General features: G+C 34.7%; 1 protein-coding gene across 1 annotated transcript; it reads left to right on the plus strand.

Moving 5' to 3' along the window:
- Positions 1-1,136: 1,136 nt before the first annotated feature.
- On the plus strand, positions 1,137-5,441 carry LOC145133323 (UPF0481 protein At3g47200-like). The gene is made up of 2 exons (XM_079068264.1): positions 1,137-1,171; positions 3,794-5,441. Exons 1-2 carry the CDS (start codon positions 1,149-1,151, stop codon positions 5,295-5,297), a joined length of 1,527 nt encoding a protein of 508 aa, XP_078924390.1. The 5' UTR covers positions 1,137-1,148; the 3' UTR covers positions 5,298-5,441.
- Positions 5,442-14,683: the final 9,242 nt, after the last annotated feature.

Raw genomic sequence — 14,683 nt, forward strand, 5'->3', positions numbered from 1 at the left:
CGGCCGGTTGAACCGGTCGAACCGGGAACCGGAGGTGATGACGGTTCGATTTGGACCGGTTTTATAACGATTTCCTGACCGGATTGAACCGGCCGGTTTTGGTAAAAAACCGGTTCAACCGACTGAATTGAACCGGAATGAACCGGAAAGTCTTGAATTTTTGTGTTTGTTTTGGGATTCTTTGTTTGATTTTGGCTTCTATAATGATTGTTTTTATATGTTGCATTCTATTTATGTTTGTAATACTAAAAAGATAACAAGTTTTGTAATCAATGTATGCAGGATAATTAAAAACATATAAAAATATAGAACCGGTTTGACCATCCGGTTAAACCGGTTGAACCGGAAAACGTCATCCGACCGGTTTAATTAAAAAACCGGTTTTTAAAACATTGATCTGACTTATTATTATGCACACTGTGAATCTGAGAAGGTTCACAATATGAATCTGAACAAGTTTACAATATGAATCTGAACTGAAATATCATTTTTTTTAACATGAATATGAATCTATGTTTAAAAAGTACAAAAAATATGAATTTTGGTATATTTATTAATTTTTTTCTATAAAAAATAGACCTTAACTTTTTTCATCAAAGAAAATGAACAGGGTTTTTTTCGAAAAAAAAATTCGTTTTTTATATATAATCATGGATCTCTATGGACAGATGACGAAAAATCGTGAACAACAGTATATTCGGTTTTTTTTTTGATAAAAAACATGGCCTAAAAAAATTTTAAACCAAAAAAAGCGGTGGGTTTTGTAAAGGGTGGATTTTTTAGTATAATCCGGTGTGTGTGCGTCCAATATAAAAGTGTACATCTATTTCCTTGGCCGTCGATCGTTATGATTTCCGACGCTTACGATTGGTTCCTTGGTTCGTTGGTTAATTATAGTTCTCTATTGAACCTCATCCTATATATATATATATATATATATATATATATATATATATATATATATATATATATATATATATATATATATAAAGATGAATTTTAGAAGGTAGATCCTAAAGTTAGCCAAAGTTACAAGCAAATTATTTATTCTATGAACACGTGGATGCAGCCTTCACTTTTGGCTATTATATATTAAGTATCTTAAGGATTTTTATGACTCCCTTCATTTCAAGCAAGCATATCAAGTCATGTGTTCAAGAGAAAAACCAAGGTATATGACCCCTTTTCTTTTTATATCTTTCTCACTCTTACTCTGATATTATATATATTAATTGAGAAAAAAATAATGATTGAGAATGAGAGAATCATTTTTAATTAATCATTTATTTTTATTGCAAAAGGCCCCGTCGTATACCGACACGACTGAAGATGGGTAACATTCATATTTGAATATAAATTTAAGTATATTCATATATTAATCAACAACCTCCCTTTCGCCAACAACCACCGCCACAAACCACCTCCTCCACATCCGCTACCAACTCCACATCCGTCGCCAACTATCGCCACCTCTGCCACCAACCATCACAGCCATATTCATATATGAATAATCACTTTTTCATATATATATATATATATATATATATATATATATATATATATATATATATTATGAATATACATGTTTATATATGAATATGATCTGTTTCATCGTACCGATACGCTAAAACGATTAAGCGGAAAATTTGAAATAAGTGATCCAGATTCATTTCCTCATACTTTTTTTTTTCTCAACTGAACCCTCATATATATATATATATATATATATATATATATATATATATATATATATATATATATATATATATATATATATATATATATATATTTTATTAAGTTTTTTTGAACGGCGGAAATATGATTAAGGGGAGAAAATGTATGTTCATATTTATAAAAGTTTGTGATGGACTCGATTATCTCCTAAGGCTGCAAGGTGTGATACATTTTTTATCGGCGGTATGCATACGTGGAGCATATTACCGTCGGTGAACACCGTCCCTCCATGAATATATTACCAGCAGTATATTACTGATGGTGAGGTTTCGGCGATGAAATGGAAAAGTTTTTCCGTTGAAAACATTCTTCACTTTGGCTTGGTCTGCATTAGAACTTGTACTTTGATGCAATAAGAAAATACTCAAGAGTTGTAGTAATGGTTATGGTTTGGAAATAGTTTTATATGCAAATATATCACCACACCCTTTTCATAGGCAAAGATTTGTAAGAAAGGCAAATGCTTATGTGACGCCTATGTGCCATATTTTTTTTCATAGGTAAAAACTTTACAACACCCTTTAACCTACAAGGTCCAAGTTAACCGTCCAGTCATTGCATTGTTGTATTTTTAGTGTTGTGTGTAGAATGTAATCGTATATATGCCTGGGGGATAGGACTAGGCATATAAATAAATTCATGTAAGTATTATTATTAGTTATTAATGATGCAAGAAAAAAGATAGACAAACAATCTAGGGAAATGGATGACTGTGACAAGCCATAAAAAATTAAGATAAAATTGCAAAAATGGTCCATGTAGTTTGACGATTTCTATAAGTAAGGTCAAAAAATTGCTAACAAAAAAAGTCTTTATTTGGTGTTTGAGTTGTGGATTTGGTACCCGCTTCTAACGGTTGTTGGAGGCATTCCGTTTTCTTCCCCACAAGCCATGAAAAGACAAAAATACCCTCGTGTGCAGGGCACGTGGGGAAGAAAACGAAATGCTTCTAATGACAATTAGAGGCAGAGACCAAATCCACAGTTCAAACATTAAATAAGAACGTTTTTTGATAACATTTTTTTTTTTTGGATTTTACCCATAAAAATCGGCAAACCATAGGGACCACTTTTGCAATTATCTTAAAAAAAACGTGCCTGTTTGATCCTTTACGTTATTTTGGTATGGACATTGGATATAAACCATTAAACGACACATCTCACATTGTAGACAAAAAATATTGTATATATAATTCAATTCTAACAATACGGAATACAACCATAATAATTATCATATATATAATTAAAATTTCATCTAAGCCTGAGCGTAATAAAGAAATAAAGAAAAAAAAACTATTTGCATCTCTCTCTATCTCCCTCTCTCTCAAAATATATATATATATATATATATATATATATATATATTTGCATCTCTCAAATGGTTATCTTTTATAATACTAGATGTAAGATCCATATATTGTATGAGTTTACTTAAAAAAAATTAAGTATAAAATTCTAAACATTTAAAAAGTTTGAATTTATAAGAAAAGTGAAAAAAAAATATTAAATTATTAAAATTAAAGTGTTTTTTTTTAAATTAAAAAAGTAGATAAAAAAACAAAAAAAAAACTAATAAAGCTTTAATTTATTAATTTTTAAATTAGAAGAAAATTCATTAATGAAATTTATATGCATTTGTTATTATATTTAAATATTATGTGGAATTTAAAAAAAAACATAAAATTATATTTGGATTAAAACTTAATTTAAAATAACCATAAAATGTAATGTGACAAAATAAATAAGAATGTGAAATATGATAAAAAAAATCTTTATTTATTAGAATAGATTTCATTTGGAATTTATAAATTTAGTCTAAGTTTTTTAGAAAGTCTACTTTCAAAATCAAAGTTTAAACGTTATATTATAATTTTATAATCAAATAATGAATTATGTTTGCTGAAATCAGAATATCTTTTTTAGTATGGCTGATCGATATTAGATTTTTACTTATTTGTTGAAAATAAAATATTCTTTGTGAAGCAAAAACCATAATGTTGAAAAAGAAATTATAGTTTATATTATTTACCATAAATATGTTTCAATTCCACATATATCAGAAAGACAATTCCAAAACCAATGGAGACGGTGATGTCGGAAAGTGAAGATATAAGAATTGAAATGCACGGTAATCTATCGGAACCGGCCGACAACGTTAACCACGGCTATGCCAAGGAGTGGGAATTCTGCTTTCAACAATATGAAACCGTCCAACGTTCAGAACGCAAACGAAAAATAGAGAAAGTACCTCCATTGCTCTTAAAGGGAGAAAAGGGTGGAAGAAACCGCCAATGCTACGAGCCAGCGGTGGTTTCACTTGGCCCTTACCACCATAAACGAGACGATCTCGCCGCAGCCGAGAAATACAAGCTCATAACCCTCGAGGAGTATTGTTTGAGCTGCAAAAAAACCATGGATTTGTTATACAATAAGGTGTTTGAAGTAGTACAAGATGCTAGAAAATGCTATGTCGATGGTTCTACAGATGAATACAACGACGAGCGGTTTACTCGAATGATGTTGCGTGATGGTTGCTTCGTTTTGTTCTTTATATATTGCATTGCTAGCGAGCCGAACACTATGTTGATGCTAAATATTGAGTATTTAGGCGCATTGGGCTTCTTGCACATAGCTCGTGACATTTTGTTGCTTGAGAACCAAATCCCGTTTATAGTACTCCAGGTTTTGTTGGACTTGCAATTCCCAAAAGATAGAAGCGAAAGGATCTTAAATGAGTTCTTTAACTACTTGAACTATGGAGAAATCACCACGAAGAAAAAAAAGGTGTTTGAAAAGAAGCAACCTCTTCATCTCCTCGAGCTTTACAGGTCCCATTTCATATCGCTTTCCTCCTCTTTTGGTCAGGTTCCGCAAAAAAAGATTGGCGTTCATCAGAAAAATACTAATGGAAAATCGAATTATGTAAAGCGAAATCGATCTTTTGCATCAGTTACAGAACTCAAAGCTAAAGGGATTTTCTTGAAACGTACTAACGTCGACGACGAGTCTTCTAATGAAGACATCAAGTTTCACTCTCATTGTTGCTACGGTGAGCTTGAGCTTGTTCGTCGGGCGGTGTACTCGAATTCAAAAGCTATTTACTTGAACATGATCGCTTACGAGTTGTGCCCCCATAATCCAAATGACCTTCGAGTTTCGACTTATATTCGAGTAATGAAATCGCTGGTTGTTCATCATGATGACGTGAAGGAGTTACGAGACAACAAGATATTGCTTCATAGTTTTGGACGAGATGAAGAAGTGGTGAAGATGTACGATGAGATTGATGTACCGGCGGTTAATGTCCACTTGTTTAGTCAACTCCGACGAGGAATTGAAAAGCACTGTAATAATAAGTATAAGACGTGGGCAGCCGAGCTGATTAACGTCTACTTTAGCAGTCCATGGAAGACGGTGGCTTTGTTGGTGGCTACTGCTATTTTTTTCACTAGTTTTCTGCAAACTTACTTCTCCATCAGGCCACTTCCGAATGACTCCAATGAGGATATTGTCAAGCTTCTGAGACGATGTGTACACTCTAAGCCTCCTTCTGCACCTACTTGATATGAAGGAGGTGTTAGTTTGGCCCCCTTGGCCACCGTACCATGTCAGAGACTTGGGAGTACTTCATCAAAACTGCACTTTGAAATCGGAAACCCACAAAGACATATCAACCAATTTTAAAAGAAATGAAAGGATATTTAATGTTACGAGTGTTTAGTTAAAGTTATTATGAGATTTAACTTTAATTATTTTTTTTTATTTATTATTTTTTTTATACGATATCAATAGTAATGTAAAAAAGAATGCATTTAATTTTTTAGCCATAATCATAATCAACTTATATTCTTCTTTAGATTATGTATAACTTAAAAAAATGTTCCTAGAATAAGAATAAAGTACTTCATTGATCGTCACAACATCACATTCTAAACAATATATATATATATATATATATATATATATATATATATATATATATATATATATATATATATATATATATATATATATATATATACTAGTTTATAATCTGTGGAAACCACGAGTATAAAATTAATTAAACTTTTATAATAAAAATTTATAATTATTAATCAATTATTTTAAATAAGTCATTTAAAATAAATTATTAATTAAGAGATATATCAAAATTTTAATGTTATTATAACTTCAAATTTAACATATAATTAGAAAATGTAAATTTGAATTTTGACATAAATTGTCTAATATATCTACATGACACATGACATAATATTAACGAGGAGTTGTAATAGAATGACACTTGGCAAAAGGAGATTAAAACTATTCATTTATTAGAATAGGGATATATATATATATATATATATATATATATATATATATATATATATATATATATATATATATATATATATATATATTAGGAAACTTATTCTGACAGTTATAATCACGGTCCTAGTGAATTGATCATTACGATATTTTTAAATGATTTTAGGTAAAATACAATTGTTTGACAGAAAGTGCAACATACTTGCTCTTGTTGAAAATATGGGCAATATAACATTGCACTTTAAAAATACATTGTTTTAATGTGAAAAAAGATATAACTTAAGTACATTGTTATTTGTTTCATATAGGAATACAAAATCACAAAGCCTGTTTTTATAGACCTACGGTGAAATTAATCTTTACAACTATGGTATACCCGTATACAGTTCATGTAGAAGACTCGAAACCCATCCTTGATAATAGACCATTTTATTTTCTTTCGATATTAAAAATCCATTTGATATTTCCTGTTTACAGCTTGTATAGGTGTTGTATGTTTATTTCTTAAAACTTGTGATCTTGATTTATTTACATTTTGATAACCCTTGAAGGCCGTCAACACAAGTTAGGTATTGTCAACTGTTGATTCACCTATTGACTGATGCAATGTGATGGCATCTCCTCTGTATTCTGTAATCACTAATGTAAGTCCTACACAATGTTGAACCAACATAAGTTAAATGTGAAAATGATAACATACTTACATTTATTTGTTTATTACAAAATCCTATTTTTCTTTCCTTATATTGGAACATTGTACTTTCAATTTGTTTCTTACTAAAACATTGTATTTAAAAAAACAAAAAAACAAGGATGGAAAGTATATTATTGAAATTTAAAACATGGCAAGCATTGAAAGTATATTATTTAAATAAGAATAAGAATAAATGAAAGTAGAATGGTAGCTTGTATGTGTTTTTATGAATTTTTTTTGACCTTGATAAGAGGGACAGTTTTGAAATTTTACGTTTTCTCCCTTCGGTTTTCATTTGAATCTTTATAAATGACAATTCTTACTCTCTGCATCTTATTTTATTTTTGTTACTTCCATATTTCCTACATATTGATTCCTGCACTGTTACATTAATTTGTTGTTTAGCATAAAGATATTCTTCCATATTTGTAATTGTTATTTTAATACATTCTATATTTTTTATTTTCTGTTGGTAAGATGATCAATTGTTTAGCAAGTTGTTAGTGTTTGATTTATGTTTCCTATTGGTTTGAGTTTGACTTTGACCAAATAATAAACAGTTTTTGTTTCTACAACTTTTGTTTCTCCAAAAAAATATAAATTATATATGTAATAATAGAATTACCAGACATACATATACAACAGAATTTGTTTTTTCTGTTACAAACTACAAGTAAAAACAATTTTATTAAAAAAAATTATTATCTAATTCTTATAAGAATAGTTGGTTATATTCTTTTATGTACATGTTGATTCTCTTTAAGACTATGAGTAAGTTGGTTTATACGATTAGTAAATTCTCATATACAAAGACAAATTAATAAGAAAGTAAACATGTATATATGATAATAAAGTAATAATTTAAGTATGAAAACCTCATAATAAAAGTAGATTGTAGGTCGATTCTTCATAAAAAAAACTTAGAGAAGCTGGCAAGATCAAGCTCTTGATGTCCCTATACAACACAATCAAACATAAAGATTCAGAAAGTGGTTTTCTAGAACTTCAATGATTGTTAGTTACACTCAATAACCATCAAATGAGTGGCATGACCGGAATTTGATCATTGATATTTTGAGGTGGGAGCTAGATGAAGTACAATAGCATCCAAACATCAAGAAAGAAAAACTTTCAACTAATTAAAAACAATTAACCAACCTTGAGCCTTTGTTTCTCTTCTTTTTTATCGAATAAATGAAAATAACATGTTATAAAAAATAATAGCAATTAACATGCATTGATATTTCTTCTATTTAACCACAATATAATTGATATTTCTTCTATTTAACCTCAATATAAGATTACTTTTGTTTCAAGATACAGTAAAACGACCATGAGGTGTTCTGTTTACCCTCTTTTTTTTTACACAAAATAATTTTCTGTTTATTTATAGACTAACATTGATTTAATAGACTATAAATAAAAATATATGTCTCCTAAAATCTCTAAATCATATTCCATAAGTTTCCACAGCCATATTTAGAACACATACATAAGAAAAGTGAGGGCGTAAAAGAAAAAAAAAAGTAAAAATTAAGAAGAAAAACTCACCATTCATCCAAGTTTTGGGGAGGCTGGAATTACGTCTTTCATTGAACCTTCCATTCCTTGTCTATTAATCTCAAACCTACATAGAGAACTTCTAGAAATCAACATCCAAAGGGCTAATTCATGCATAGCTTTTTAGTATCTTTTGATTTTTATTTTTCTTGAGAATTGATTATTTTATGAACTTCAAATCAGGAGTTACATAAAGGTTTTTATATATGAAACTCATGAATATTAACCTATTGAGACTTTTGGAAAAAATAAGTTATCACTTCTACGGGTAACATAATAGTCTGAATTCAAAACCGACATTGTTTGGGCAATTCACCAGTTGCGGATCAACCCCTATGATCATCAATTGTATAATTCAAAATTTTAAGAAGTTCAAAATTATTGTCTTTATAATCCATAGGACTTAAATGATTTAAAATAAATTTGATAAACCAACACAAGATGTCCAATGTCAATCAATAACAAGGAATTCATAACATATAGTGCAAAAGTGAAATGAAGGCATACTTCTAGTAGCATTTTTTTCTCTATTAAAACATACAAGCTGCCATGCTTATATGAACCTAGTGCAAAGTTGTTTGCTTCTCTCCCGTTGTATTTTATAGAAGCCTTGTCATAAATGTAATAGATTATCAACTAATCAGGTTGAAAGAAAAAAAGAGTCTTAAAAGTCAAAGCTTGCAGCTTTGATTTCAATGTCAACAACCGAAGGTATATTTACTTTCTTTCTAGAAATAGGCATATCAGAGCTTCCTTCTAACAAAATCACAAATTACAGTAAGGATTATCATCTAAGACGAACAACAATGTTGGCGAGAGCAAGACTTGGAAGAGATAAGTGTGACATATGTAACTTAGTTTGTTGTATTTAGATAGCTATTGAATAGTCCTTAGATTAAGGTTGTATACTAGCTTAGGTTGTTTCAACTTTCCTGTATAAATATGTAAATCCATTAGCTATGTGATATATTGAAAAACAACGGAAGAATCCTTCCGCATATCAATCTCTTATTTTGACATGGTATCAGAGCAGGTTCAAACCTGATCCATTGATTTTTTCTGAAGTAGTGAAGCAATAATGGGTTCTAGAGGCGAAGAATCTGGTCTATCGAATTCAGCAGTCATTGTCCAAAACATACAGGAAGCACCGTTTCCTACTGGAGTCATTCTCGATGACAACAATTACCCTTTGCGGTCTCAATTGATGGAGATGCGCATTGGGGCTCGAAATAAAACTGGTTTTCTCACCAGAACATCAGTGAAACCATCGGCAAATGAAAAGGCAATTGAAACATGGGTCACAGATAACAACAAAGTTAAAATTTGGCTCATCGATTCTATGATTCCAAACATAATGCGTCGATTTATTCGACTGAAAACGGCGGCTGAGATCTGGAGCGCTGTCTCAAAAACTTTCTATAATGGATATGATGAAACTCAATTATTTGAGTTGAACCGGCGATCCTTCCATACTCGCCAGAACGGACGTACGCTTCCAGCATACAACAATGAGCTGGTAAGCTTGTTTTAAGAAATTGATACACGCTTAACAACTCAAGAAGAAACGGTAGATGATACCGTCACAGGTAACAAGACCATGACCCGTTTCCGGGTTCACATTTTCTTAGCAGGCCTGGATCCAGAATTTAATCAGGCCCGAAGTGAAGTCCTTAGGAAATACCCACCATTAGGTCTTGAAGCCTGCTACGCATACATTCGAAAAGATCAGAGTCAGAGACAAGCTATGGAGGAGAAGAAACCAGAATCAAATAGTGTGGTTCATTTAGCCACTAGAAATCGTCCCTCTCCAAAAGGTAAAAATCCTAATGGAAAAAGCAACACCTTCTCGTCCACACACTGTGGTGAAGAAGGAATTGCAAAAGCCTGGTGTTACGAAATCATTGGATATCCCGAATGGTGGGATTTCTCGAAGAATCCACAAAAGAAAGTAAGTTAAGCGTCAATAACTATGTAACACCCCGACTCCCAAGTATAAATTTGAAAGCTTTATATTCATAATTATAGACCTACTCGACGAGTTGGCTGACCCAACTCGTCGCGTAGAGACTGATATGGCCGCGTGGTTTATGAAACCTACTCGACGAGTTGGAGGACCCCAACTCGACGAGTAGAGGTTGTGCACGAAAACCCTAATTGTAGCACCTAGTTCCTGGTCTGTATTTTATTTGAGTACTTTTGCATTTTTGGCCTTGGACTCGGCGAGTTGAAGGGCCAACTCGCCGAGTAGAAGCGGGATGAGACGCGGGATTTAAGTGATGGACTCGTCGAGTCGGGTCCCGGACTCGACGAGTAGACCCTGTCTGGACAAAAACCCTAATCCGAGGGTTTGCACCCTATTTAAACAATGTTATGTCGGCCGCAACGTCCCTTATGCTCCCAGAACACCTCTCATTGAAACCCTAGCCATTATTGAAGCAATATAAGCCTTGTTGGTGGATTTTGGTGCTTGTGGTCTTAAGAAGGAAGGAGAAAGGCTTGAGGAAGCAAGTAAAGACCAAGGGAACCCAAGTTTGTGCACCTTCTACAGTTCATTGAAGGTAAAAAGCTGTAACCTTGCTCTTTCATTTGATAGATCCCTTTTTGGGGAGATTTAGGGATTTTATAAGCCACTTTTGATGGCCAACCATGATTGCAAACATGGTTGGGGGTTAGAGCTTCTGAATCACGTCATTAAAGGAGTTACAAGGCAGTTGGGGACTGCTTTTGCACCCATGAAAGGTCTCATGCATCATAAGAGCTTGTTTTATGTCTTTTTGAGCTCAAAGTCCCATGCAAGCACGTAAAGTTTGTAACTTTACGTGCTAGATCGAGTTTAGGCGCTTGGATCCATCATTTAGACAAGTGTTGTACATCAGAAATCGAGGATTTAGAGTATGGACGTTACCGACTCGGCGAGTCCGTTCTTGGGACTCGGCGAGTCCGTAGCTTTGAGTCCCATATCTGTTGAGGGTCAAAAGGACTCAGTTGGGTGTTAGAAGGGTTGTAACAAGACAGAAGGGGTGACCCAAAGCATTGGACTTAATTTTAGACCTGGAGTTCATGGGACTCGACGAGTGCTAGAACAGACTCGGCGAGTCCAAGGCAATCTTCGTAAGGTTGAAGATGAACTCGACGAGTTGTTCATACAACTCGGCGAGTCGAAGTCAGGACTTGTTCATCTGTTGAAGATGAACTCGACGAGTGTTCATCAGACTCGGAGAGTCGGATGAAGGCTCAATCGATGTTCATATCGGAGAGGAACTCATCGAGTCGTCGCTAAACTCGACGAGTAGAGTCGTGGACAAGGACGAGTAAAGGGAAGGGACTCGACGAGTTGACGGCCCAACTCGGCGAGTCCGGTCAACTAGGAGTTGACTTTTGACTTGGATTTGGTTTGGGGTAAAATGGTTATTTTACCCTAAGAGTAGATATCAGTTCTAACTGAGTGTTTGTGGGGATTGTAGCCGGAGGATTTCCGGAGCAGCTGCGGACGGAGGTTTCCCGCACAGATTATCAGCAGCTTCTTGTACGAGGTGAGTTACCTTCCAGTAGGGGTGGGTCTAAGGCCACAATGCCGGCCCACCAAAGAGGAGTATTTAGAAGATGATTGTCTTTGTGATAATTATCTTGTTTTGGTTATGAGTTATATCCGTATGATATGTTACGTGTATGATAGGGATAGTTTCCCCGATAGTGGTCCTTAGGACCGAAGGGTAGGTCAGTACCCGGATATGCCTAACTGTATGCTTATATCTTGTTGTTGTATGCTAGTGGTAGGGGGTGGAATAGTCCCCAGTTACCGGTTGAAAGATACCGATGATGATTACCGGTTGAAAGATACCGATGATGGTTACCGGTTGAAAGATACCGATGATGATTACCGGTTGAAAGATACCGATGATGATTACCGGTTGAAAGATACCGATGATATTGTATGGTATGTGGTATGATGGGGGAACTCACTAAGCTTTGTGCTTACGGTTTCAGTTTTGGTTTCAGGTACCTTCGCGTCTAAGGGGAAGGAGCCGGCGGCGTAGCATCGCATCACACAGACACACACATGATTTCCGCATAGAGTTTTCTGGGATTGTACTCTGACATGTTGCTATTTATGACTTGGGCTTTCAGACATGATACGTTGTTTTATGAGATGACGTGTTTACACCGTATTTTCAAATGAATGTTTTTATGAGTAATTTAATTAAAATGAAATTTTTGGGCGTGAATTTTGGGATGTTACACTAATTTTCAGGGTTTGCACCCTATTTAAACGACCTTAAGTCCTCCTTCTAGCCTCCTTACCATCTTTTCACGTCCAGAAGCAAACCCTAATCGATCTAACCCTACTTTGAGTGTGTGTGAGGCTAAAAGTGTGTGTGTTTGGTGCATTTCTTGAAGGAAACTTGAAAATTGAGAAGCTTGGATCAAGAAGAAGGATGTAGATTCGTTATCTACTTTGTATTGGCAACCAATCTGAGGTATAAAGCTAATACATTGACTTCTCATTTCTTAGATCTTCCCTTGTGAAGGAAAATGGTCATTTCTAGTGCAAAATGGAGTCACTTTCGGGTTTGAGCTTGTCACAAGGGCATGGTTTCAGATCTGGACTCTTCTAGGCTTTTATGGAGATAAAGCCTCAAGCTTTATGAAGCTTTGGCCCTCCTCTATGTCCAAAACCTCTTCCTAAGGATAGTTTTAGTGTTTTATTCCCTTTAAGGCCTTGCATGCACGTAAAGTTAGCAACTTTACGTGGTATCTCAGTTCCATGAAGCTAGATCTATAGTTTGGGGCCTTGAAATCGATTGGAAAGGGCTGAACACGTTAAGAAAGGAAGAACTCGACGAGTTGGATAGCCAACTCGACGAGTTGGTTAGGGTTTATCCATTTTCTGGGTTCTGAGTGAACTCGACGAGTTAGTGAGATAACTCGACGAATTGGTTAGGGTTTTCCCGATATTCTGGACACCGTATGGACTCGACGAGTTGTCTGGTAACTCGGTGAGTCGACTGGCGCTTTCACGATTCTTTGAGTTTTGAAGGAACTGACGAGTCTGTAAGCTACACTCGACGAGTTGGGTCAACATGGTGTAACACCGAAAATTTTCAAACAAAATTTTCATTTAGAATCACATAATTCTCATAACACATTTCACAAAAATCTCATTTATTAAATTTACAACTCGCAACTCCATAATTGTTTGATTAAAATCCAGGATCCTCAAAACATAACTCTTTCACTGGTGTGTACAATCAAGTCGGTGCCTTCCCGTGATCCTGAGAAAAACCTGAAACACATAACACATAACACGGTAAGCACGAAGCTTAGTGAGTTCCCCAAAATACAACACACAGCTCATTAGCCACTCGAGGCTATAACACCATAAGACCCTCCGGTCGATGTGTCTTAGTGGGACCCTCCAGTCCCATAACTCGGGTGGACCCTCCGGTCCTAACTCAGTAAGCACATAATAATACACAACATAAATCACATAGACATAATGCAGGATATCTCAGTACTCAATATAAACACATAAGACATCTCAGTCACACAAAGATACCACTCATGGTAAGTATAGTGAGAAGACTTAACTCGCAAGCACGCGAGCAAATAACCTCGTACTCGAATCTCGAACTAACCTCCGCCTAACACAAAGGATGAATATCTCTAATTAATACTCTTTTCATGACTCTAATACCCGAAGGCTATTCTTTCTCTCTCTAACTCTTGAAGTGGATAAAAGACCATTTTACCCCTCCATGATCTCTATCACTCATGTTTGACCCAACCCTAGAGTCAACAGTAGTCAAACTTGAGTCAACATCCCATGTTTGACCCGACTCGCCGAGTGCACCCATGTGACTCGTCGAGTCCACTCGTTTTCCTTAGAAGTCTCGTGATGGTCCAGCTCAGCTCGTCGAGTTGACCCCCAACTCGCCGAGTTATCGCATGATCAAGCTTATTGGGACAAACCCTCACCGACTCGTCGAGTCGGCTCATCGACTCGGCGAGTCCATTCAAACTCATTCCTTATTCAGACGATTCAAAGCAGATCTACCACTCCAAACACTAGATTTAGCATCTCAAGACTCAGTTGTCGCGTAAAGCTTCGATCTTTACGTTCATGTATGGTAATTTTTGCTCCAATATACCAAAACATGCTCTCACAAGGTGTTAAGCACAATAACCCTCATGTGGATGAATAAAGTTGGGACCTTTGGACTCTAGGGACCTCACAAGGTCCAGATCTGAGGTTTAAACCCCATGATAACTCTATATGCTCGAAGTCCCAACAAAAGGTGGAAGAAACCCTAATCTTCCAATATAATGAGATTTAGGCAAATAAATGAGAAAGGTGCAAGCTTTTACCTCCCACTGAAGCCCTAGCATG

This window comes from Lactuca virosa, chromosome 8, assembly GCF_052849685.1.
Source record: "Lactuca virosa cultivar CGN04683 chromosome 8, Lactuca_virosa_CGN04683_v6, whole genome shotgun sequence".
Classification (NCBI taxonomy): domain Eukaryota; kingdom Viridiplantae; phylum Streptophyta; class Magnoliopsida; order Asterales; family Asteraceae; genus Lactuca; species Lactuca virosa.